Raw genomic sequence first — 26,409 nt, forward strand, 5'->3', positions numbered from 1 at the left:
CCTCCAGAACAAAGAGCGCAGGAACACGTTCAAGGAGCAGGTCCACCAGTCTATACGAGAGAAACCCGGCACCTCCCACACTGCCCCACACAGTGTGTCGTCCCCCAGCCCCAAGTTGGAACAGCGTGCCCCCACCCCCGTAGAGATGAAGAAACCTCAGTCTCCAGCCGCCCCCGCTGAACCCAAGAATATCACTCCCAAATCTATATTACCCAGGACCAACTCCCAATCTGATGATAAGACGCCTGAGAAGCAAGGTTATTTTTGTAACTACCTTTGAGTTTTAACATGACTGCACTACATTTATATATTATAATGTATTTGCATTATGTGATTATAAGTTAACTGTTTCGATGAATGTAACTAACCTAGTGTACAGGGCCGAGTACACAGGGAGAATACCCTTATGTTTTAGGGAGATACTCATCTTTAACATCTTAAACTGTCAGGTATCGAAATGAGCGTTCAGACGACTCCTTCTCTCAAAAAACTGAGTGAAGCATCACCAGTGGCGAAGATTCCAGCTCAACCTACCTTCACATCTCCACCTAAAGTCGAGGAGAAAGCGCCTGAAGTTAAGGAGGATAAACCCAAATCAGACCTCAGTAGCATTACCTCTATTGGTGATGAGAAGTTAGATGGTAAGTGATTTTTCCAGACCTCGGTAGCATTACCTCTATTGGTGATGAGAAGTTAGATGGTAAGTGATTTTTCCAGACCTCGGAAGCATTACCTCTATTGGTGATGAGAAGTTAGACGGTAAGTGATTTTTCCAGACCTCAGTAGCATTACCTCTATTGGTGATGAGAAGTTAGATGGTAAGTGATTTTACCAGACCTCAGTACTCAGTAGCATTACCTCTATTGGTGATGACAAGTTAGATGGTAAGTTTTTATTTAATCCATCTGTTGGGACGGAAGCGGTACAATTGTTAGTTTATAGTTAACAGATTGTAGTTTACAGTATATATTACATCGTGTATCTATTAGTAATATGTAATATGTAATATGTAATATGTAATATGTAATATGTAATATGTAACATGTAACATGTAACAGTAACGTAACGTTTCAGGGGAGGCTATCATTATTGATAACACGACCAAGAAAGAGTCTGTAAAAGAGGAGACAACAGTTGTTGAAGAGAAACCTGCCGAAGAAGTAAAACCAGTGCAGGAGGAAGTGATCCAGAAGCCAGTGGAGGAAGTTAAGGAGAAACTGGTGGAGGAAGATAAACCAGAGGAGGAAGCGAAAGTAAATGAGTCGTGGAGAAAGCTGCGGAGCGACTAACTATAGAGATTCCAGCGGAAGGTAAATGTTTTGTAAAATAACTCCTTTTAAAATTTGTTTACAAGGAATTGAAGCTGGGAGGTTCCATACTGACTATCTGTACAGCTAAATCGAATTACGCAGTACGGCTTTACACGGGTTACATTTGTGTAAACCCTTACTAGGGACAGGTTATCTTTGAACTCTCACTTAATCTCTCCTTACGTCAGAATATACAGATGTAGAATAATAGATCAAGAGGTATTGTAATAATACCTTATCAGAACTTATTTGGGCAGACATTATTTTGGTCGGACATAATCATGGACGCCAACATGTTTTTGAACGTACGTAGTAGCCGGAATTTTATTCGGACGCTACACTAAGCCCTCCATCGTCCACGTAATGTAACCAAATAAAGTCCAATAAGGTATAGAATAATATACAATAATTCGGTCAAACCCACGTCTATTGATCGTTAAAAATTAAAATACAATTTTACAGTCTAAAACACATGCTGGTAGCGAACTATGAAGTACGTGTTTTGTAACTTTTTAATATTCACAAGTGCGGCTGTGCTTACACCTGGTATCAAAATTAAGGTGGTACAGAACAAAACGTATAGTCTGTTTATGAGGGCAAAATGAAGGGGAGGGAGGGGGGGGGGGGCACATCTAGAAAGTCTGCACAATTTCTCGATGTGATCCGGCAAAATTCTGTGGGAATAAGTGAAAATGTAAAGGGATATCGTTAAAATGGACCCCCCCCCCCCTTATTCCTCTCATTGAGAGCTCTACAGACGTGACCCCCCCCCTTATTCCTCTCATTGAGAGCTCTACAGACGTGACCCCCCCCCCCTTATTCCTCTCATTGAGAGCTCTACAGACGTGACGTCACTATGAAGACTTGTTACCTGCACACCTGTGCGGTGTGGAGCCTACTCCACCCTCTTATTGCACACATATTGTAGCACTCTCCGCTCCTCGCTGCTTCCTCTCTCCGCTCCTCGCTGCTTCCTCTCTCGTAAATCTGCTGTTCTGTTCCTTTTGTTTTGGTCGTCGTGTCCTGCTCGTCCCGTTAAAAGTCATTGAATAAAGCTGAAACATTAGTTTCAGCTATTTTTAGGGAGTTTCTGTTCTACACACTATTTACTATATACCGTTAGATTGTATTCTTGCATCTTGGAAAGCTGTGGGAGATAATTGACTATTATTTGCTGCTTTGTAACTTCGGTCGTTCGAATTATACATGTTGCAATTGTATTGGAATTATGATATTCCCATGAGCAAAACTCACGCCCTTGGTGTGAGGCAGTAATCATAACGTATACAATCCATAACGTATAACTCTCTAATTGGTCTAAACAATTTGAGAAGGCCATGCTTTACCGATTGATCGGATGAAAGTACGTTGTTAATGTTAGAATATATTATGGGATTAGTTCTGCAACCCACTTGTTATCCCGCCCCTTCTATCTGCTGCTCGTTTATGTTTTGTAAATAACCTGTTAATCTAACACGCACGTTGCGTACGACGTAAGTTTAAACCTACCAGTTACCACGTACACCACATACTTAGAGGGGGGGGCACATTCCTAGCTTGTCAGTAGTTTTGTTGGTTCTTTTTTAGTTCAATATTGGAAATAGTCGATTCGTGAAAAAAAGCTATTAAATAATTTGGCTTGGTCTAAATAAATACATTCTTCCCAAAACCATTTTGTTCACCAACAACATTAAGAGTAATATTATATTACAAACATGGCATTCACAGCCCCCCCCTCCCCGACCCCCACACACAGTGACTGTGAGATACCACGCACCCCTGTGTGTTGCACAATCCTGCAGCACAACAGTATTTAGATCCGGCACTGTTTGCTGCTTGCCCAATGATTGTCTTCTTATATATTAGTTTCTGAGATTGCCTGCATATTACGTTAGCCGGGCATTGCGCAAGTTTCATACTGACTAAATATTATTACCTTTTGACGGGGATCTCTGTGTGCAGCGTGTGCAGTATTAACCTGCTCCGGTGCAGCAGAAGTAATCTGCTCCGGTGCAGCAGAGGTAACCTGCTCCGGTGCAGCAGATGTAATCTGCTCCGGTGCAGCAGAGGTAATCTGCTCCGGTGCAGCAGAGGTAATCTGCTCCGGTGAAGCAGAGGTAACCTGCTCCGGTGCAGCAGAAGTAATCTGCTCCGGTGCAGCAGAGGTAATCTGCTCCGGTGCAGCAGAGGTAACCTGCTCCGGTGCAGCAGAGGTAACCTGCTCCGGTGCAGCAGAGGTAACCTGCTCCGGTGCAGCAGAGGTAACCTGCTCCGGTGCAGCAGAGGTAACCTGCTCCGGTGCAGCAGAGGTAACCTGCTCCGGTGCAGCAGAAGTAATCTGCTCCGGTGCAGCAGAGGTAACCTGCTCCGGCGCGGTGCAGCAGAGGTAATCTGCTCCGGTGCAGCAGAAGTAATCTGCTCCGGTGCAGCAGAGGTAACCTGCTCGTGTGACGGACACGATGAGCACTGTCACCCCTTATTTAGCGTGCAAGGCTTGTGGTGTTGCAATTTTAGTACTCACAATATATAAATATCTTGCACCGTAGCTTTGCTCTTTAGATATATTGTTTGATAATGATATTTGAGTATTTGCTATTTTGAGTATAAGCTTATTCCTAGGAGAATATTATTTTAAAACGTGTATTTGGATACGACTCTTGTTTTGTTGCTTTCCATTCAGATTTCTTTTAGCAGTAATTTGCTGCCGCTTATAAGCCGACATCACTCTTACACAAACAGTTATTGTAAATCTTATAAACATTAAACAATAATTTTAGATCTTACAAACATTCACGTCTGAAACCTAACGGACATTTGATTAAGCAATAAGTTTGAGATGATCATTCGTGATATTTCCTTGTGTTTCACCGTCAGTTGGCATTATCATATTTGGTGTTTTTAACTTTACTTTTTACTTTTTAACTTTACTTGTTCCTCGAAACATTGTTATATGGAGCTTTGCTCTCACTCTTTCACGACAAGAAGATAGACATACCTCTGTAACATGGTACACTTACACGGTTCGCTGTTACACTGTACACTGTAACACTGTACACTGTTTGTTGTTACACTGTAACACATTACACTGTAACTCTGTAACACATTACAATGTAAAACATTTCACTGTAACACTTTACACTGTAACTCTGTTACACTGTTACTCTGTAACACATTACACTGTAACTCTGTAACACTGTACACTGTAACATGGTCCACTGTAACACATTACACTGTAACTCTGTAACACATTACAATGTAAAACATTTCACTGTAACACATTACACTGTAACTCTGTTACACTGTAACTCTGTAACACTGTACACTGTAACATGGTCCACTGTAACACATTACACTGTAACTCTGTAACACATTACAATGTAAAACATTTCACTGTAACACATTACACTGTAACTCTGTTACACTGTAACTCTGTAACACTGTACACTGTAACATGGTCCACTGTATATACATCTAAAAAACCTTATCTACTAAACTGTAACCTTCAGTCCAAGTTATCTCAAACAACACCCAAAATCAGAACTCGCACTCAGCAAATTAAATATAAATATAAATACTTAATTGAGTTGAGTTAGAGCCCGCACAGGTTGCACAATTCGTTCAGTCTCTGGAGAACCGTATTTAAATAAGATATTACTGTAAAATAATGTTCCTCAGAATTTAATCTGTCCTTAATTTGCGGCAATATTTTCGTATAATTTTTGCTACAATAAACGTTGTAACTTGCTGTGACTCGTTCCTGAAAGACACGTATGACAATTATTACCTGCAAATTTATTAGCGTTATTTGAAACCAAACACCTTAAACAAACTTATCAGCTCTTGAATCTGCAGGGTTCATAATTGATTTTCATACGAATTAACCATTTTGGTCACATTTCAGGGTAACTTCATCCGGTATCATTTTTCAGGAGCCTCATTCTGTCTTTCCGTACCTTTGGGCACCCTTTTCTTGCCTCTGTCTTTTCTACTTGAAACCTCATCAAATTTGTCTAACTTGTTCGCGTTGTTTAAACTTATTGAATATTGATCGTATGCCAACATTATTTAATTAGTTGGTGTAATCTTTAACTTTTAAACTTAACCCTTCAAAACTTGTTACCAATTTTAACTAGATAACATTGAAACTTACCTTACTCGTAATTATTATGGCAGTTTTTGGGCCTCCCGCTATATTTTTAACGGTCAGTATTTTAAGCGGCCATGTTATTAACCGCCGAGTTAATATTCCCGTAACAGTGTGGTCATAATTTGTTCAAATTTGCTTCCTAACGTAAATACAAACATGTTCAAGTAGTTATTTAGGCTGATGCAGATATAAAAGATATAAGTACAAATTACTTTGAATCACGACAACAGTTGATGATTTTATATCCAGCTCCTGATTAATTTGTACGACTAGAATTAAAGTACTAAATGAAATCGAACCAAGAATGATGCCAAAAATCTAGAATACTCGAGAAAAATCAGCAATTCCCGTGGTACTCAGAAATTTCCCAGGAAGGGGTAGTCCCAGTTAAAATCATGACCGTTAAAATGTGGCAGTATTTTTGGGCTTCCCGCCTTACTTTTAATAGTGAATACTTTTAACGGTCATAATTTAACCCGCCATGATGATAACGAATAAGGTAAACTAAATACTTTTTACTTAGCCACCTTTTAAATTAACCACTTTAATAGACCACCTTCTAACGTTGACCACCATATAACTCAATAACATTTTGAAAAGTAGCATACTTGTACATCATCTCTGCAATACGACTATTATATAATCTGTCTATATATCAATTTATGATATATAAATACTCGTGATTAAATGCAACTCTGCAGCTGCAACTCTGCATATACGTGGTCTGTGAAAGTGTATAAATCATCCAAATGTCATTACTAGATTGTGAGCTATTTATTTAGGTGATCGTCTATTTTGCCTCCAGCGCCCTTTTTTGCACTTTAAGTTCCTATTCCTGCAGATTCGTTATATCGTGCTCCCCGAACAGTAAATTTAGTTTTGTGTGTACGTGTGTCCTCGTCTCGTCTTTGAGTATGATTTTAATTGATCCAAACTTTTCTCAATTTAGTATTTAATCATACTATTACTTATTTTACTTAGTAGTCCAGTCATTTATGGACATTTATGGAAATGAACCTGCAAATTTTCAGATACTCACGAAACTCTGCACAGACCTTCCCAAAGGTATGAATAAAAGATTTTCGGTTGGAGAAATTTTTTTTAACGGTGGGGAAAACCCAGGAGTGCCACGCCCATATTGGCCCAGTGACGTTACTGACTCTTTGCTTCTGAAGGTCGTAGAGACTTCAAAATAGGCTTAAAGGGGTAGTCCCAGTTAATATCACGACCGTTAAAATGTGACAGTTTGCGTCGTTAGGTCAATATGGGCGTGGCCCTCCTGGGTTTTCCCCACCGTAAAAAAATGTCTCCAACCGAAAATAGTTTATTCATACCTTTGGGAAGGTCTGTGCAAAGTTTCGTGAGTATCTGAAAATTTGCAGGTAGATGTCCTTAAATGACTGGACTATAACGGGAGTTGAACTGTGTATATGGGAGAGTAGGCGAGCAAATTAGATCAAGTTGAAGTGAATATCGGGTGAAGTGTAGATCAAGTTACCGGATATCAACTGTAGCTGTGATGTGTTCAGTACAATCATGTACATTGTAATAATGTACATTGCAACAATGTATAGCATGGTGATTGGTGTATGGTGTGGTTTTTGTTGTTGCCTCAATTGCTTGTCATCCCGCAACGAGTTATCCTTTTAGACTGCTTTGATAACTATCACTTCATTGATCGGTTTCAAATTCCACAGTCGCCAGCTGATTACTCTAATTACCCTGTTAATTAATAAGGGGGGTTATTGTGCCCACATTCAGACCCCCTCACCGTACATGTGAAATGTCTCGTGAGAGTGTGAGATGTTGTGTTTTGTGACCTGGCGCTGAACAAGGAGTATTCTACACACAGTAGTTGGTGGGCTTGTTTCAGTGTACAACGCTCACTAAAATATCTTACTTTGTTGTTTACATTTTTTTTATAACCAGCGTTTGTGAATGTGTTTTGATTTCACTTGAGCTAATATTATTGCATTGTAGTGTTTATATTATTGCAGTTCTCATAATGTTGCAGTGTTAATATTATTGTTTATATTCCAGAGAATGTAGACTGTAGAGATGGAAGCAGTCAAATTCCATGTTCGCCTCTCAGCATTTTTGGTAGTTCAAGCTAGCCAGTTATTTCAATATGTCCGGGTACTTCTCCTCAGATTCGTCCTCTTTCAATGGGTTTCGCATCACAGTGAGTTGTACGCCCTGGTCCCCAGTGTATTAAATACTGTTGTTTATAGAGCAACCTTTTACGTAATACCACATATCAGGTGGGTGGGGGGGGGGAGGTTGCGTTCTTTTTTATTATAAACCAGAGCGGGTAGTTGGGACTGGGGGGGAGGTGGCGTTCTTATTTATTATAAACCAGAGCGGGTAGTTGGGAGTGAATTTCTCCAGGTGCGTCACCTCCCCACAAAAAGGCAGTATTAAGTTGCTAATAATACAAGGTTGTAACGTAAGACAGTGTAATATTTAAAGTTAAGACAGTGGTTAGCGGTTAAAGCGTCATCGGAATGCTTCAGATTAGCTCGTACCCTGAAATTTGGGAATATTACCCGGTATGATGTTACTCCTCTGTAAGTCTCGTTAGACGTGTTTAAGGAGGTTGTTAGCGCCCTGAATTATAAAACCCAGCCAATATGATTACTATCCATCTAATAACTTAATTACTATCCATCTAATAACTTAATTACTATCCATCTAATAACTTAATTACTGTCCACCGAATTACTTTTAAATTAAATTTCCTCCACAGAGATAACCCCCTCTGAAGATGTGCCCTCCTCTGAGGAATCCTCGGAATGCAAGGACCAGTTTGAGACTCCTCCCGCTACTCCTTCAGAAGTGCGACCTGAGGTCCCTAACGAACCCACCAAGCTAGCCGAACAGGTGGAAGCTGCTAAACCAGTCGAGCTTGTTAAACCGGTTGAGTCTGTCAAACCAGTGGAACATGTTGAACCTGTGAAGCCGGTTGAAGCTGCTATGCCAGTGGAAGCTGCTGAAGTTATTGTCGCCGAATCTGCTCAGACAGTTCATGCTGAACCTGTAAGATATTTTATTGATGAGATGATAAATTTGTTTAGGATATTATATGTTGATTTTCTGTCCCGCTCAATCAACTCAACCTTATTATAAACAAGCGTGTGAGATTAAAATGTCATACATTTACCATATGTACCAATATTATATCGCTGCATAATTCTGTACATAGAATCTCCGCCAGGAAACAAAAGAGGAAAAGAAAGAAATAATTGAAGCTGATACTGAAAGTGCTATCCCTGCGAAGATTGATCTCGAAGAAGGTTAGTTTGGAATACACAGATCAAAGATGAGGAAGCATGCTAATTGTAGCGTATTTTAAAACTACAGCATACACTGTAGAATAAAATAACTGCAAGACTGAAATAGCAATAATAATGAAATATCGTCTATTATGAAATGTAATTAACACGCAATGGATGAGAATGTAGCGTCCACCCGGGGTCCGCCTCGCACACAGAATTGCATTACTCGTTGCTCGGACAATTAAAACGACAATTAATTAAACCAAATACTACAGGTGAGATAGTCGAGGAAGAGGAGACGACACCAACAGGACCCTACAGATACACTCGGGAGGAGATGGTAGCACTACGTGAAGCTCAGGATAAGATCTTACCTGATGTACCTAAGTATGAGTGTATTATGGATAGACCCATTCTGAAAGCAGAACCCCAGCGACCAAGGTAACTAGTGTTAACTGAATTGTATATTATAGATACTCGATTATTTCGTGTAAGGAAAATTGAAGATCTAGCAAATACTTGGTTGTTCTTCAAGTAATCAATTGAAAGTTATCACTTAGACTAGTTGCCACAATATTAAAGCGCGCTTGATTTAAATGCAATCCAAGCTCAAGGCCATTATTAATGTTATTATAAATCTTTAGCGATCTAGTCGATTAGTAAAATAGATCAATTAACAATCAATTAAGATGATTTTAAAACTTCATTCTCAGGCCTAACAACCAATTCGTGCCATCGTGGGAGCAGTCAGGCAGCAGGAACAGGTCACGAGGAGGAGGGGACAGAAACCGGAGCATGGACAAAAACCACTCCAGCATGGTCATGAAAGGACCTAGGATTATCGAACATACTCTCGCACCCATTCAGGTACCATTTCAATCTATTCAACAATTTGTTTGCTATTTATTAGCAAATTTGATTAACAGTGGATCTCAGTAAACCTCACGCTGTTAAATGTAATTTCGTTAATTGGATAACAAATAAATAATTCTGTATGATCGAGTATTATTGTCCAGCTCATTAAATCACTTTTTTCTGCAGACACGTAAGAAGAGCAATAACGCTTGGCTCACCAAACGAGAGGACGGCACCAAGAAAGACCCTGCTAAAGTACCGGACTCGAAACTGCTGCGCGGAAACATTGTTGCTATCCTCAACAAAATCACTCCGCAGAACTTCAAGGATTTAAGTGTACAGATACTGCAGCTGGGTATTGATAACATGGACAAACTGGAGGTAGCAGTGGAGATTATTTTTGAGAAAGCCGTGTTGGAGCCAGCGTTCAGTCAAACTTATGCCAACCTCTGTAAGGTAAGTTTCTATGATATAAATGCCAACTTGTTTATAGTGTAAGTTTCTATTATCCATTATACATATAATAATTTAGTACTAGTACATAATATAGTATTCATTGAATAAGAATATCTAATAACATACCAGTGTCTAGTACGTTATTAAATTTAAAATCATTAATTCCTCAGATAATGGGATCGATTAAGTTTCCCGAAGAGCAAAACGCCAAAGTGTCTCCATTTAGGAAAACTCTGCTGAACAGATGCCAGAAAGAGTTCTTCAGGGAGAAGAGTGATGAGGATAAAATCAACAAAAAGATGGACGAACTTCAGGCGCGCAGTGAGTTTCAACAACACATATTTATAATTAACATACTGCCATTGCTCACCAATAGTATTAGTAAAAAAAATTTTTTGGTTACTATTTACGTATATGGGGATGTACAAAAAACTTTCCAAGATGATCGGACGAAAAAGTGAAAATTCAGGTCAGTCTACCCCTCAGTTGCCCATGCTTATCAATACAGTTCACCTCCGCTGACGTTTCTCACCAATAAAATCCCCCTCCGCTGACGTTTCTCACCAATAAAATCCCCCTCCGCTGACGTTTCTCACCAATAAAATCCCCCTCAGCTGACTTAACAGAGAACGAGAAGCAGGCTCACAACGAGGAATTGTTGTACCAGCGTGGCAAGCTGAAAAAGAAGATGCTGGGTAACATCAACTTCATTGGGGAGCTTTTCAACCTTGGCATGTTGTCCTCTAAAATCATCATCAGCCAGTGTATCGGTAACCTGCTGGCTAAACGAGCGCAAGGAAAGTTGGATGACGAAGTGATAGAATGTCTCGCTAAGTTGTTCTCTACCGTCGGACTAAAACTTGAGAACGAGTGCGACGATGAACTTAAGAAACGAGCTTTCGAGAAAAGTTTCGGTGACTTCAAAGAAGTGGGATCAAGTATGTTTTTCAACTTTTGATAAGATAGGCTAAGTAACCTCTGCTGAAACATTTGCATAACATAATTATTATTTATTTAACTGTTCAAGATTGCAGCTACGTTTTACTGTACTCTAAAATCTAATCCTTTTGTAGATTCGAGCTACGCGTACCGTATACGGTTCATGATACAAGACGTTGTGGAGTTGCGTGATAATAACTGGGTGCCGCGCCGTATTGAGGCAAAACCTCAGAGAATAGATGATATACACAGAGAACACGCGAAGGAAGAGCAACAGAAGAAAATGGAGGCTGCCGTTGCCCAGAGCAGCAGGAAATCTAAATCAAGTAAGTTTTTGCTTTTGGAAGAGAAAGCAAAGGGGGCTGCCAAAACAGCAGATAACCTGTTGTACAGTGAGGTTGACAATAAAGCAATAAATAAACCGATTGGCTCATTCATTAATTTATTAATTAATTTATTCATTAATTGACTAATTGTTTAATTAATAGGAGCAGACAGTCGTGATGAGAGAGGACGAGGCAGCAGGGACGGAAGAATGGACAAACACGAGTACAGCATTGCCCCAAAACGTGTCAACACTAACATAGACATGAGCAAACTGTCTGGAGCCAACCAGGTATTTAATTGGTTAATTGATTAATTAGTTAATAAGTTAATTAGGTTATTATTAAGTATGGTAAAGGTGATATAGGGGCAACGACTATTGGTACAGTCGAAAAAGGGAACAAAACAGCTTAACCGATCATGTTATTATGAAACATTTAAAAATGCATTTTCCGAAGAAATATTAACGTTATTTTAGAAATTTATTCCCCGAAATATTAACGGTATTTTAGAAATGTATTTCTCAGAAGGTGGACTCTGGAAACCTGATTCTTGGCCCGTCTCGAGCCCAATGGGGTAGAGGAAGTGGTACTGGTAGTGGAACCAACAGCCCACTTAGTGGCAGCAAGGAGGACCTCTCAACCAACAAGTTAGTTTATTTAACTAGTGTAAAGTTTACAGTTTCGGTATTTAAGATCGTGATTATTTCATTACACAATTGATTTAAACTTTGACTTTAAAGTTTCTTTTTGGATTGGTGATTAGTTTATGATTTAACAATTCGGCTGAATACATTTATTTTTACCAAAATATGTCAATTATCTGTATGGTTGATCCAGCTAATCTCTATATTTAATCCTTCCTATTAACTATTCCTCCTGCAGCCGGTTTGACATGCTGACAAAGAAACAGAACCTGGTACCAGGACGAACCAGCAGTGCCCCCGCGCCGCGCAAGGCCATGGACAGAGACAGGGAACGTGCTAGCGCTCTCGCTCACGCTCAAGCCATTGGTCGTGGCAAAGGAGTGAGTGATTTCTTATCTTGTTTTGACTTTCTCCTTTGTTATAACAAGCCCTTTAGTTTGGTTTTGACCACACTTTTTTGTTACCCACAGCCTTCTCTCTGTAATTATCATCGAACCACTAATTACCAAATTACTGTGCTAATTACCTCATAATATTAATACCATGCTAATTAATTAATTACCCTCTATTTTCGCAGCGCGGACGAACGCCATCTCCGTCTCCAGTGCGATCAGCTCCAGGGAAAGTAGATGCTCTGAGTGAAGAGGATATAAGGAAGAAGACTAAGAGTATCCTGACAGAGTACTTTGACATTGAAGAGATTGAAGTGAGTATAGAACTGTAGTTTGAAGGGATAGAACAGAGTTCCCTGTGTATTTGAGACTGTAGTTTGAAAGGATAGAAGATACTTCCCTGTGTATTTGAGACTGTAGTTTGAACAGTTACTATTGAACTGATAGTGCTCAATATGTTTGTAATTGTCAATATATTGAGTTTGTAATTGTTTGTAATTGTCAATATATTGAGTTTGTAATAGTTATAACTCCCAGGAAGCGTGCGCCTGTATCAAGGACGAGTTACAGCTTGTAAAGAAACACAATATCTTCATACAAGAAGCTATTGATATCGTCATGGAGGCTAAACCAAAGGTAATCTTCATTATTGTTATTTGGGAGGGGGATGGTGCAAGATATCTGTTGTAGAACGATCAGCTATGATATAAGCTTTTGCGTGCTCTTGTAACCACTTCGCTAGCACACAAACTTTATTAATAAATTAGTTAATTAATTAATATTTAACATGACTGACGGCTAATTATTTTCAGAGTCTGAGGCTGTTAGGAGAACTGTTCCCCGCTTTGTTCCAGGAGGATCCTCCTCTCATGACCGCAGACGGTCTGCTCTCTGGTAAGTAACACGTCACGTGGTGCTAGTAACACGTCACGTGGTTCTAGTAACACGTCACGTGATGCTAGTAACACGTCACGTGGTGCTAGTAACACGTCACGTGGTGCTAGTAACACGTCACGTGGTGCTAGTAACACGTCACGTGGTGCTAGTAACACGTCACGTGGTGCTAGTAACACGTCACGTGGTGCTAGTAACACGTCACGTGGTGCTAGTAACACGTGGTGTAATTGTCATGTCACATGGTGTTGTGTGAGGAGGGGGTTTTATGTAACTTACTTCAGACCAGTAGCCCAGTTCCTTCTACTCTCCTTTACAGGTTTCCAGCCAGCGTTCGAAGTAGCACAGGATCTCGCTATAGACGTGCCTGCAGTGTACGCTAACTTTGGTAAACTGCTCGGACAGACCTTTGCTAAGGGTCACCTCACTTTCAAGGTCATCAAGGGAGCTCTCGGTCCTCTGAGAGCGTCAGACAAGGCTGGTCTTGTCATGTGCGAGGTAAATTCTTAACATTCAATTCTTCAATACTTAGCAATTAGCATTCTATACTTAGTTGGCTTCTGTTCTGTAATCTTAGCTCGTTGGGTTTTTCGGTATTTATACTGAATTGAGCGAATTTCGTAATAACTGCTACAATTTTATGACCACTTTGATATGACTCATTAGTTTTAAAAGTACGCGTCCGCCATTAAAAGTACGTGTTTTGACAGATAATCAAGAACGCGCTGGAAAACCTGGATGACAAGGGAAGCATGGATATTCAGCAGAGATGGGGTAAAGACAAGATGTCCTGGTCCGACCTATGTGACGACCCAGTCCAGCTTATACAGAAGTGAGTTTAATGTGATATCCTCCTTTTAAATACGTCAATTAATTAAGTGAACGTTCAGAATTGAGTTAAAAGTGATATCCTCCTTAAAAAATAAATTAAGTAATATGTTAGCGTTGGTAAAATATTGAGTTATAATGCCACTTTTCCCAGGTATAAACTAGACTTCTTGTCTACAACTTCCGAGCCAAAAGAGTCCATATCCGAGTCTGACATTGACATCACTGTGACACTCAGGAACTTCTTTGAAGATTCCAACTCCTCTCAAAATGATGTTTTCTCCTACATAGACGTGAGTTACAAAAGTTTATCGGTGCAATGATCAGTTGAATTTGATAAGCTTATTGGTCGATACTCGATTTAGATTAATTGATATAGTATTTGCGTGGATATAGTATCTGCGTTACCATTTGTTTAAATGTGGCAGCTAATTTTCCCTCCCTCCTCATTTCTTAACCTCTCCCAGAAAACTGTGTCCGAGAAAGCTCAAAAAGAAGGACAATTCATCAAAGACTTGATGAATGTATCGTGTACTTTCTGCTTTGAGGCGGACCCCAAAGCCATCGGAATGTATGAGATATCAGAAGACAACTTCTCAAAAGTGATGCCCATACTGAAGAAATATCTACAATCTGGTAAAGATAATTCTGATCTGGAGCTCCACGCTCTGGACGCTGCCCAGCTACTTCTGCACGAGATGAAGCACCCCCGAGGTTTGTTCCACCTCATTTCTTTGTCATTATCCACGAAATGAAACATTTCACAGCTTTGTTCCGCCTCGTATATGTTTCATTAACCTCGAGATAAATCAGCAAACACTCCAGAGGTTTGTTACTTTAAATTTTAAAAGCTAAACAATTCTCTCAGATTTGGCGTACATTCTGTTTGGAAAGCTGGAGGATGACGAGATAATCACAGAGAATGGTTTCCGACACTGGCGGGAGAACGGCAAGGAACAGCAGGGGCACGGAGTAATGCGACAAAACCTCAAATCCTTTTACTTGGAGCTTAGTCAGGACTCTGCCGACGATTCTGAAACGGGCTCGTGAAATTACATATATCCCTAGTGAAATGTGTGCGAGTAGTTTTTATATTTTGCGGGAACTCGTATTTCTAAGTTATTTTTGTGATGGGTATGGTGTTGTTTTTGTTTTGGTTGCCGTTGGTGACGTCACGCGGTGGTGTGATGACGACACGTGGTGGTGTGATGACGTCACGTGGTGGTGTGATGGCGTCACGTGGTGGTGTGATGGCGTCACGTGGTGGTACGTGACAATGGATTGTGCGATGTTCTCTATCATGAGTGTTAAGCATTTACCCAGAGATCCCTCCTTCTCATCAAAATGTACTCCATTTTCTCAACTAATTAAAAAATTGTGACGTCACCAGTTCACCTCGTAATGTCCTCCTTTTGACACCTCATGTCACCTATCCAGGACCCCCAGCCTCTTCCAGTACTTCGCTCTCTCGCTCCTTGTCGGTACTCATACCTGCTGCTGTTCTCACGTACCTGACATAGATAACATCTCTTATCTTAAACAGTGAGTAGGCTGAAATCTGTAGTGGCTGGAGATTCCTGGCAAAGGAGAGTCGGCTCATCACTCGGTGTGATGACGTCACGTGGTGTTGTGGTGACGTCATAGATCTGAAGATCTCTGGGTATTTGTATTGAGCTTGACCATATTTTGTACCACAGCTAAGCCTATTTATTGAATAGTTCTTTATGTCAAATTGCTTATTAGTACGACTAAATCTTTCTAACGATCGCCACGGAATCGGTAAGATTTTTAGTTAGTGTAACTGCTTCTTTTATTTGGTTTTTTAAAGAGGAATATTTACAGTTGAGTGTTTTAAGATCGAATTCTTGAAGCGAAGGTTAACCGGTGTAATTTTGGCGGCCCTATCCTAAAGTTAGTTTTAGTTTGATTTGATAGTTTAAACATCTCCCTTTTTCATCACTAGTGAAGTTTAAAATCGATAAAAAAAGGAAAAAAAAGTTTGAGAAAAATTCGTTTGTGCGTAAAAACAGTAATATTACATGAGTTTTAAGTATTGCAATAGTGAAATGTATACTAATTGATTGATTAATTAGTTAATTGATTAATTAATTAATATAGTCTGCAAATTGCGTTTACCATGTAAACCCCCGCAGATGTTTATTTATGATTTCAAGCCGAATGATCGAGATATATTTTGACACGAATTCAGACACAAGAAAAAGTTTTGAAAATACACTCTTGCAATACTTTTTAATGATGTTGTGTGCTTCATCGAACTTTAGATCGCTAAGACATTTTGATTCCCTTACTCTAGTCAGAAAACTCGGATTTGAAGCACATGGCTGATTTTATTGATAAATTTGTATCACAAATTTGTATTTAATGATCAGGTGATATCAGTTTTATATTATAAAGGTAATTGTCGAGGCAGACTCTCGGGAGGGAGGCGAGGTGAACTAGTGTACTAGAGTTAACTCCCTCCTTTTAAAATGATCTTTAAACCCAGGATGACAGAATGCCGGATGTTTCATTTATTGTTTCCGGACACTATAAGACCATTTCAGCGGTGACCTAATCCTGATTTTGTCCAGCCATTTTTGAAAAACTTTAATCTAGAACTGACAAAACCAGGGTTACGAGTCCGCCCGGCAACAGTTTATCACCAAGTTGCGTCCACTGCCCATTTTCTCTCGTTTTGAAGTTATGTGAATCTCTGCTTTAATACTTGAGTTGTTATGCTTGCTATTCGTAAAAAAAGCTCGCACTATTCAATGGAGCATTTGGTGAACTTTAGTCAGTTTGGTAGAGTACGACTGTGTGGTTCAAGAATTGTTGAGCTGTGCGGTCACGTGCAAGTGAACGATCTTACTTTACTGCCTAAAGTTTGCTGCTGTTAAGACTACAGATTACAGTGACTTATTTAGTACCGACCCTATTATAGCAGACCAAATAATTTCATATTTGATGGAGTTCTGTTGAAATATAAGAGAGCGAAACAATCGTTGAAAATTTTATCAATTGATTTGAGTAATAATAATCACGCGACCGATGGAAGTACATATTTTGCGTTATGCTATTGCTAAAACACGAGCTATGTCTGGTGGGTGACCTTGGTCCGGTGTGGGGCCTTTGCACCAGGTGTCACCCCCGGCCCAATGCAGACTCGCAGTTTTGTTAGATATTTGGTTGTGCTGGCGCAAGTACAATATCTGGGCTAGGTTTTGTATCTTATATAGCACTAATTTATTATTTGTACTTTCAAAATGTTAGATATTACTAATATAGTAGTTGGGTTGTCATGCGTTAAAGTTGAAAGACTTCAACTGTAATACTGGAATTTGAAAAATGTGCGCCTTTAACTGTACCAAGACAATGAAATTCAAATGAAAATGTTTAGTGAAACCATATGTTTTAATTCATGATTATAGAACCGTATGATCGTGATAAACTCTTGGTGCGAAGGTAGTATTACTGATTTGTCTCCTGTCGATGTTAGCAAATTTATAATTTAGAGTCTAACAAACCAAGTTTTTTACTGAGTTTTGCATTTTAGAAGGAAAACAAAAAAAAGGCGATAACGAAGTTTCTTGTAGTTTAAACACCCCACTACGCGCGCACTAATTCGGATGATTCCATTGCCATCATCAAATAGAAAAAGCCTAGTATAGGGGTCTATCACATTACGCGCTCCTACTAAATCGCTCGCCCAAATTTTAAGAAAATTCTTGTGAAAAGGCCCTTAGGGTGTGAAATTGGTCTGAATCGGTGTATTTTTGGACGCTGATTCCGAATCACCCCCCATGACGTAGGGTAAAAATGCTTCCACGGAGAGTTATGGGCAAATAACCGTTTTGGTCACGTGACAGGCTAGTAAAACATGAATTCGATTGTTTAGGGCTCGGGTTAGGGTTAGGGTTGTGGTAAGGGTTATGGTTAGCTTCGGGGTTATGGTTAGGGTTGGGATTAGGGTTCATGTAAAATCGTTTTGTACGGCTGCAAAATCATAAAAACCAAAGTCACGTGAAATTTTTGGGCGAGCGAATTAGTAAGAGCCCATATTTAATTACGTGATTAACAGGTGATACTCTTAAAACATTAGAACGTCGACGAGTCTAAACTCTAAACAGTTTTTTTGCCCATAACTCTCCAGGGAAGCATTTTTACCCTACGTCATGGCCAATTTGACACACGCTGCAACCCCTTTTGATCGCGCGGCCGGCCGGCCGGCGTGCACGCTTCGCGTGCACGAGAGGTATACAACGTGTAGCAATGGCCAATAGAGTAGGGGGTGCACCATACAAATAAACTTGCTCGGATTTTAAAAATTTTTGTACCATTGTTTTCTAGAGACTGTGAGAATTTTCACAATACCAAATTTGTCGTACCTTTTTGAAAAGATCAGTGAGTTTCGCCTAGGTGCCATATTTGATGGTGCGCGGCTTTTGGAGCAAAATTTGCTATAAAAGTCGCGTAATTTGACCAAATTTGACCAAATTCGTTGATTTTTGTCGTATTATTTGGATATATCTTCAGTTCCTTGAATGAAATCATTCTGAAAATTGGCGACGACCTTCCAATAGGGCTTTCACAACTGTCCGAAAAATTTGGTGGATATCGGAGTTGATATAGTGATCAAAATGGGGCAAAATACGCTGTTTTTAGCTGTAACATAATGTTTGATGGTTGGATATGCTTTAAACTTTTCGGACACCTTCCTTGTAAGTCTATGAGTAAGCTTTCCAATTTTTGTTGCAATCGGAGGTCGGGAAGGATACTTAATATCTATTTGTGTGAAGAAAATTGTGCTGGCCGAAATTAGCGCTAAAAAACCATCCTACAGTCGGCACGCGCGGCTCACTGTCGATGGCGCACTACCTAAATAGAGTAATTATATTCATATTATGTCAGCGCGAGCGATAAGATCTCATTGTTTTCTATATTCGGTGTGAAAATATGAGCTAGAACAGACGTAATCTCGTTATGGCTGTTTGAAATTTATGATTGTGCGGATTAAACGCAAAAACGCTTGCGGAGTGACAATATTCAAACTTCGATAAAGTATATCAAGTAGGTAGTGCGCCATCGACAGTGAGCCGCGCGTGCCGACTGTAGGATGGTTTTTTAGCGCTAATTTCGGCCAGCACAATTTTCTTCAAACAAATAGATATTGAGTATTCTTCCCGACCTCCAATTGCAACAAAAATTGGTAAGCTTACTCATAGACTTACAAGGAAAGTGTCCGAAAAATTTAAAGCATATCCAACCATCAGACATTATGTTACAGCTAAAAGCAGCGTATTTTGCCCCATTTTTATCACTATATCAACTCCGATATCCACCAAATTTTTCGGACAGTTGTGAAAGCTCTATTGGAAGGTCGTCGCCAATTTCCAGAATGATCTCATTTAAGGAACTGAAGATAAATCCGAATAATACGACAAAAATGGTCAAATTTGGACGAATTTGGTCAAATTACGCGACTTTTACAGCTGCTTTTGCTCCAAAAGCCGCGCACCATCAAATATGGCACCTAGGCGAAACTCACTGATCTTTCCAAAAAGGTATGACAAATTTTGTATTGTGAAAATTCTCACAGTCTCTAGAAAACAGTGGTACAAAAATTTTAAAAATCCGAGCAAGTTTATTTTTTATCGTGCACCCCCTATATCAAGTGGGTACAGGGTACTTCTCGATAATAGTAGAGGCTCTTACGGGCATTGTCTGCTCGATACGCTAGGGACCCCAGATACACCTTACTAGACGTATTTTTGACCGTAGAATCGATTAAAAGTGGTTTCAAGATGATTAGACTGAGTTAGCGCGGTTAAAATCGCAAAAAAACCGATTTTTGGGCCAAAAATAGGCCAAAAAACCATGTTTTTTGATAATTTGAGCAAGTTAATTTTGTTGGCATGTCGGCAAAACTTGCATGAAGATAGCTAAAAGACAGCCGCACAAGATGGTATAAAAATAAAACAAATCCCTCTATTTTAGCGCAGGTAGAAATCCAAAAAAGTGGTAAAAATTTTGACTTTTTTGCGCGCAATTTATTTTTGGTACTTATATGCTATATTTTGGAAATTTTTGAAGATATATCTTGTAATAACAACTAATTTAAATATATTTGATATAATTTTTACTAAAAAATTCATGTTTAATAGAACCAAAATTTTAGGTGCGCCGCGCATATTTTCGAAGATTTACACCGTGGTATGAAAATCGAGCGCTAAACCAAATAATGTCATATTTTCACAAGAATACTTAGGTTGTTTTTTAGTGTTATTGTCGCATTTCGAAACTCCTTTTCACCCTATTTGGTTATCGTTTTGATGTGTAATTTTATTACTAACTATGTTTTTATGTATTCTCTTTGATGTGGAGTACCCATTCATACTATTTCCTATAGTTTTATCATACGCTTTTTCCTCTAAAGTCGGCTCCATTTGTGACATACTTCTTATCTTATACATAGTTTATCGTGGTTCGTTGATGCTGAATTGGTCTGGATACATTTTCTTTTGGAGCTCCAATACCGCAGCAGTCGCTGACTAAAGGCTTCTCACTAATTTCATTCAGAACCTCCTCAATATTATTATTAACCAGCAGTTGCTCGTTCTCTGATTCTGATAGACCGGACCATAAATGATTACGTTTTTGCTTCACTCAATCTGGTTTTCTACATTTTTTTACTGCAGGGGGAGGCCTCTCAAAGAACGGTCAAATGATAGTCTTTTTATCACACAGAAGCACTGTATAAGAATCCTTTTTGGTGATCTCGACTCATATCTAGATAAACAATCAACATGTGCAAGAACTAGACCATATGGCATGCAAATACTAGGCCATAAATATTTTGAAAAGGAGCATACGAAACCCATTTTTAATAGGTTAAAAATTCTTACGGCTCAAAACTTGTACAAATATCACTGTATTTTAGAATTCTCTAAGATTATCAAGTACCACTGCCCATACTCCCTTTATGAGGCTATCAACATTTCAAACCGTGCAACGAGTCTAACGGTTATTCTTCTAAATAAATCAAATACCTTTTTGTTTAATGCAGCCAAGCTTTGGAACACTGTTCATAAAAAAATTTTAACTTCAAGCAATTGTCTAGAAACTTCCATTAACTTGATAAAATTGAGAACGAAAGCACTATTAATACAATCACAGGCTGCTGACTTAAAAGATACTTGGACTCCAAACAATTTTAAGTTACAGTAATTTAATCTAATTGCAGCGGCACATAATTTAAACTATTGCTATCATTATTGTACTACAGACTGAAAATATCTCAGATCGATTTTGGGCGTTTTTAACCACTTGTAGTTGTAATTCTTAAATATTAGATATCCTAATTTATAACTTTTTAATCAGAGTGAATTGATAATTGATATTTGATAATTTATTTATTTGATAGTTTAGTCTGATATTGATATTAATATTGATTATATTGATATTGTTATTATTGAATGAAGCTAACTCCAGACATAAATAATACTACTTCTATTAACAAAGGGACTTGGAGTATAAACGACCAATTTTGCATAATTGTCTATCCAACCAAGAATTCAGGAGGCAAGGGTGGGTGCGTAAACTTTATGGTCTGCACTCTCAGATCCTGTATCACCCTGGATTCATTTCGACGTATTTTTGGTAAAAGTATACATATACTTTCTGGTCACTCTCTTGCTACTCCAAGTCCCCTAAGATATATGGTCTAAAGTTTGCACTAGTTATATTTATAAAATATGTTTTTGTGACCTGCTTTAACTGATACTAAATAAAATTGTTGTTTTCTTGAAATTGTTGTTTTCTTGCAGTGTGGATCCGAAGAGTAGCTTTTCATCTCCGTTTGCACGGTATTCTGCATTGATTTGAGCTGTTTGTTGCTTTTTTCAATAGACTTATTCTGAAGATCGATGATAGTACTCTGACCTGAAATATTCTCACTTTTCAGCTTGTCAATTTCTTCTGCAAGAGGTATCGCCTTCCTTAGCCAGGGGATACTGAACTGGTCCAATATACAACAGACAGTTTCCAACCATTCGCATGGTTTCTCTTTCGTTACTGATCTCTTGTTCATCAAATTGCAAGATTGAATTTCCTCGTACATTGTCTTGTTGATTTCACTACAAATCTCGTCTAAAACACTCCCTGGCTTTTAATAGTAAGCACAATCATTACTAATGTTTTATGAGCGATTTCCACACTATCTCATTGAGCAATACTATATTAGACTGAAAGACTTTAATTTGAGTTTTAGAATTATTTATATTAGTTTTAGAATCATGTTCATTAGCTGCAGATAGTATTTAAACGTTCCAGACAACCGGAAAAATGTGTCATTGATTTGGACTATGCTGATGACATAGCAGGCATGGATGACACTGTCGAGGGACTGCAAGAAACAACGGACAATATTGCGAAATACTGTGGGCTTGGGGGTTTAAAGATGAACGCAAAGAAAACAGAGATCATGGTAATTGGGAAAGATACGTCGCAGCACCCACTCCCAGAGAATAGGACCATAGATATTACTGTCGATGGAAACTCTGCAAAGCAGGTCACTCAATTCACTTATTTGGGTGCCAAAATTACATCGGATGGCAAGATCGATAAAGAAATAAGTGTCAGGATTGGAAAAGCAACCGGAGCTTTTAACCAACTCAATAACATTTGGAAGAATAAGAACATAAGCATTAACAACAAAGCGCGAATCTACATCGCAGCTGTTCTTACCATTCTGACCTATGGAAGTGAGATATGGAACACGACTCAAGTGCAGACAAGAAGATTAGAGTCTTTCCATCAGTACTGCTTACGCAGAATCCTGAGAGTGAGGTGGTTCCATCGAGTAAGAAATGAAGATGTTTTAAGAAGGGCTTCAATAACTGCTCTTACTGACATAATAGCAACAAAACGGCTACGTTGGTTTGGACATGTCAGTAGAATGCCTGAAGATCGGTTACCTAACTATCTACTTGAATGGAAACCCAAGCATGGGAAACGATCAAGAGGCAGGCCTAGGAAGAGCTTAAATGATGTATTTATTGAAGATGCTGAGCAGAGATTGGATCGTAATGGACTCACGATTGATTGTATGAGAAGATTGGCTGCAGATCGAAAAGGATGGAGAAATATTACCCGCCGAAGTTGTATAATACAAAGTAATGACGCAGATGACGCAGACTAATCCTTTTGGATGGAGATCTCGCCATGTAACATGTATGTATGTATTTAAACGGGTGGGCAACAATTGACCCCCCGACAAGTGTCCCCCGACAATTGACCTCCGACAATTGACCACCCGACAATATAATTTAATACAATTAACCCTAACCCTAACCCTAACCCTAACCCTAACCCTAACCCTAACCCTAACCCTAACCCTAACCCTAACCCTAACCCTAACCCTAACCCTAACCCTAACCCTAACCCTAACCCTAACCCTTTACTAACCCTAACCCTAACCCTAACCCTTTACTAACCCTAACCCTAACCCTAACCCTAACCCTAACCCTAACCCTAACCCTAACCCTAACCCTAACCCTAACCCTATATTAACCCTAACAGTAACTCTGACCCTGACCCTGACCCTGACCCTGGCCTGACCCTGACCCTGACCCTGACCCTGACCCTGACCCTGACCCTGACCCTGACCCTGACCCTGACCCTGACCCTGACCCTGACCCTGACCCTGACCCTGACCCTGACCCTGACCCTGACCCTGACCCTGACCCTGACCCTGACCCTGACCCTGACCCTGACCCTGACCCTGACCCTGACCCTGACCCTGACCCTGACCCTGACCCTGACCCTGACCCTGACCCTGACCCTGACCCTGACCCTGACCCTGACCCTGACCCTGACCCGGACCCTGACCCTGAACCTGACCCTGACCCAGTGTAATTACATGGGGTTCAATTGTCCGGGGGTCACTTGTCGGGGGGTCAATTGTCGCGGTACCTATTTAAACATCCAGTTCTTTGTCCTCAAGAAACAATTTCTCGGTTGGTTGACGAAGGTTTTGACTTAATCTGAAGAACAGAAATATTTTCATATTTTCATCAGCTGCTATGAAGATATATCATTAACACTATCTTAATAACAAGTGAACTATGATCTCTTTTGTAAGCATATTGTCCAGGACAATTGAGATTATCATTACATGCTCATTGCTCCTGTAGCCTTCTCTTTCAATTAGTTTTCCCAAGGTTTGACACTGGTCTGTAGTTTTTCAAGACATTTGGAAAATTATCTTCTTCGATTGGGGATAACTGGTGTGATGTAAACAAATAATTGTGGCTTATGATACCAGGGAAATGTAGGTGTCAGCTAAACCCTCGAATTTATGTTTAAATACATTGTATTTATCATGAATATCATATCATAATATATATAATATATACACTGTGTAGTGTTATCCTTTATTAAATAATTGTGGACACTGGCTGATAATCAGTGAAGGCAGAATCGTGGATTATACCTGATAACTACTGGTGGTGTTATGGATATTAGAGGGGTGTTAGAGGGCTGGGCTATTACCGTAACAGCTGGCTACTAACCTGGTGTTAGAGGGTTGTTAAGACTTTTTGGGACCCAGATACTTAATAGTAAGTAATGTATCTTGTCTGGATGTTTGAACTTTTCGATTTGTATCTCGAAAGTTATGTTCAACTTCCCCACGCAGTGTTTTAAATGTATGATATTGTAAGATGTGTAATGTCATTATTTTATAGCTCTTCAAAGGATATTGTTCTTAGCCACGTAGGAATCAAGTGCTCATTTTGATTAAGGTGGCAATTTGAAGTTGCAGCCCAAGATTTTATTGATTTTAATGTGGTCTATTCTTAATAAACATATATTGCGCTACTCTTCGTTTACACTGCTTTAGCTTTAAACTGTTTAGGAGATGATTTGAAGCGGTGCTACAATCTACATTGGTCGGTGGACAAGTGCGATGAACACCAGAGCCAGATGCTTTAGTTCATGTACTATGACTGTGACTGATTAATGTATCAGGTACCTCTGCAACAAACTGACAGTCTCACCTGTAACAGTGTAACCTGGTTAGTAAAAATTAGTTATTCTTAATTGTGTACCTTCAAGCTTTCCTCCACAATTACAACCAACTTTTAAACAATGATTTATTGTCAGTATTTTTTAATATTGAGCAGACTGAGCCTTCTGCTCGTATTACCTTAGGGCCAATAAATTTGGTTCACGATAAATTTGGTTACCATAATTTAAGTCACAAATTTTGCAAATTTTTAGTCTACAACAATTTTAGTCACATTTTTCGACTTTTTGAGACCATTTTCCATTCCATTTATTTGATTTTTCCATTATTCACAATTAAGAATGATTTCACAAACGTCGTAAGCATTACTTGAAAGTACAGGGGATCTTCGATATTATGCAAGTTTGGTGGGATTAAATTCTAAAATAAAAAGTAGTCGAAATACACTCTCACTGCCGTTTTAAAATTGTTAGCTCTCGTTATCGCACTGCTTATCTCTTGATAATTGCACCGCTACTGCGCTGCTAGCTTGTTGTGCTGATCTTTACGATGGCAGATTTGGACTTGGAAAGTATCAATTACATGTGGAATGAGATGTTCACCTGGAGCAAAGAGACTCTGAAGAAATTTGGCAAGCCGTACGGAAAGTTAAAGGACATTGCGGACGCTAAGAACTTCAACAGACTGAATAAGCCGGAGATTGTCGATGTGTGTGGTCGATCTTTTGAGTATACGAACTATCTTATGGAGACCGTTGAAGCGTATAAGAATGTGTTGACCAGACTTCAGGGTCAGTTAATTGAGAAGCAAGAGCAGATTATCAGTGTTCAGGCCGAGCTATCAGCTTGCAAGACTGAGCAACTTGAAGCGATGAAGAAAACTGTGTCAAGTTCAGTTGCTGATTCAGTGAAAGCGGAGTTCCAATCTTACATCTCTGTCGTTCAAAGTTTGCCAGCACAGTCTCCAGTAATCAGCCCGGAAGCATTGACGTCTGTAGTCAAGACTATTGTTGCAGAGGAGGACCGCAGCAGGAACCTTCTTATCTTCGGTCTGCCTGAGGAAAAAGAAGAGAAGCTCGAATCTCAAGTCAGTGAAGTTCTGGAAACTATTGGCATAAAGCCAAAAGTAGAGGCTCAGAGAATAGGAAAAAAGAAAACGGTTGACTCAACGCGACCAGTTAAAGTTATCACCTCTAACTCGCTCATCGTTGATCAGATTCTGAGGAATGCCAGGAACCTGCGGCAGAGTGAGAAGTTTAAGACAGTTTTCTTGAGCCCTGATCGGTCTGTCGAACAGAGGAAGCTCCGGAAAGATCTGGTA

At 39.4% G+C, this 26,409-nt stretch overlaps 3 protein-coding genes across 6 annotated transcripts in view; 1 reads left to right on the plus strand and 2 right to left on the minus strand.

Moving 5' to 3' along the window:
* Positions 1-26,409, minus strand: part of LOC134814506 (cyclin-L1-like) — a 97,403-nt gene that overhangs the window by 25,872 nt on the left and 45,122 nt on the right. The window lies entirely within an intron of this gene.
* LOC134814501 (eukaryotic translation initiation factor 4 gamma 3-like) lies at positions 1,075-15,849 on the plus strand. Of its 4 annotated transcripts, none has more exons than XM_063822646.1 (20): positions 1,075-1,310; positions 8,204-8,493; positions 8,672-8,750; positions 9,008-9,173; positions 9,446-9,599; positions 9,774-10,043; positions 10,214-10,364; positions 10,658-10,981; positions 11,117-11,308; positions 11,471-11,598; positions 11,819-11,955; positions 12,191-12,332; positions 12,530-12,658; positions 12,882-12,980; positions 13,157-13,238; positions 13,558-13,736; positions 13,949-14,070; positions 14,221-14,359; positions 14,534-14,780; positions 14,935-15,849. In XM_063822646.1, exons 2-20 carry the CDS (start codon positions 8,431-8,433, stop codon positions 15,114-15,116), a joined length of 2,985 nt encoding a protein of 994 aa, XP_063678716.1. In that variant the 5' UTR covers positions 1,075-1,310; positions 8,204-8,430; the 3' UTR covers positions 15,117-15,849. The 4 variants fall into 4 exon arrangements, with proteins under 4 accessions (XP_063678716.1, XP_063678717.1, XP_063678714.1 ...); XM_063822647.1 differs by having other exon boundaries at positions 11,834-11,955; XM_063822644.1 differs by lacking the exon at positions 1,075-1,310 and adding an exon at positions 7,497-7,639.
* On the minus strand, positions 3,284-4,316 carry LOC134813759 (keratin-associated protein 21-1-like). Its single transcript, XM_063821638.1, has 2 exons — positions 4,306-4,316; positions 3,284-3,701 (listed from the first exon to the last, which is right to left on the minus strand). Exons 1-2 carry the CDS (start codon positions 4,314-4,316, stop codon positions 3,284-3,286), a joined length of 429 nt encoding a protein of 142 aa, XP_063677708.1.

Source organism: Bolinopsis microptera, chromosome 4, assembly GCF_026151205.1.
Source record: "Bolinopsis microptera isolate Bmic1 chromosome 4, MBARI_Bmic_1.0, whole genome shotgun sequence".
In the NCBI taxonomy this organism is placed as follows: domain Eukaryota; kingdom Metazoa; phylum Ctenophora; class Tentaculata; order Lobata; family Bolinopsidae; genus Bolinopsis; species Bolinopsis microptera.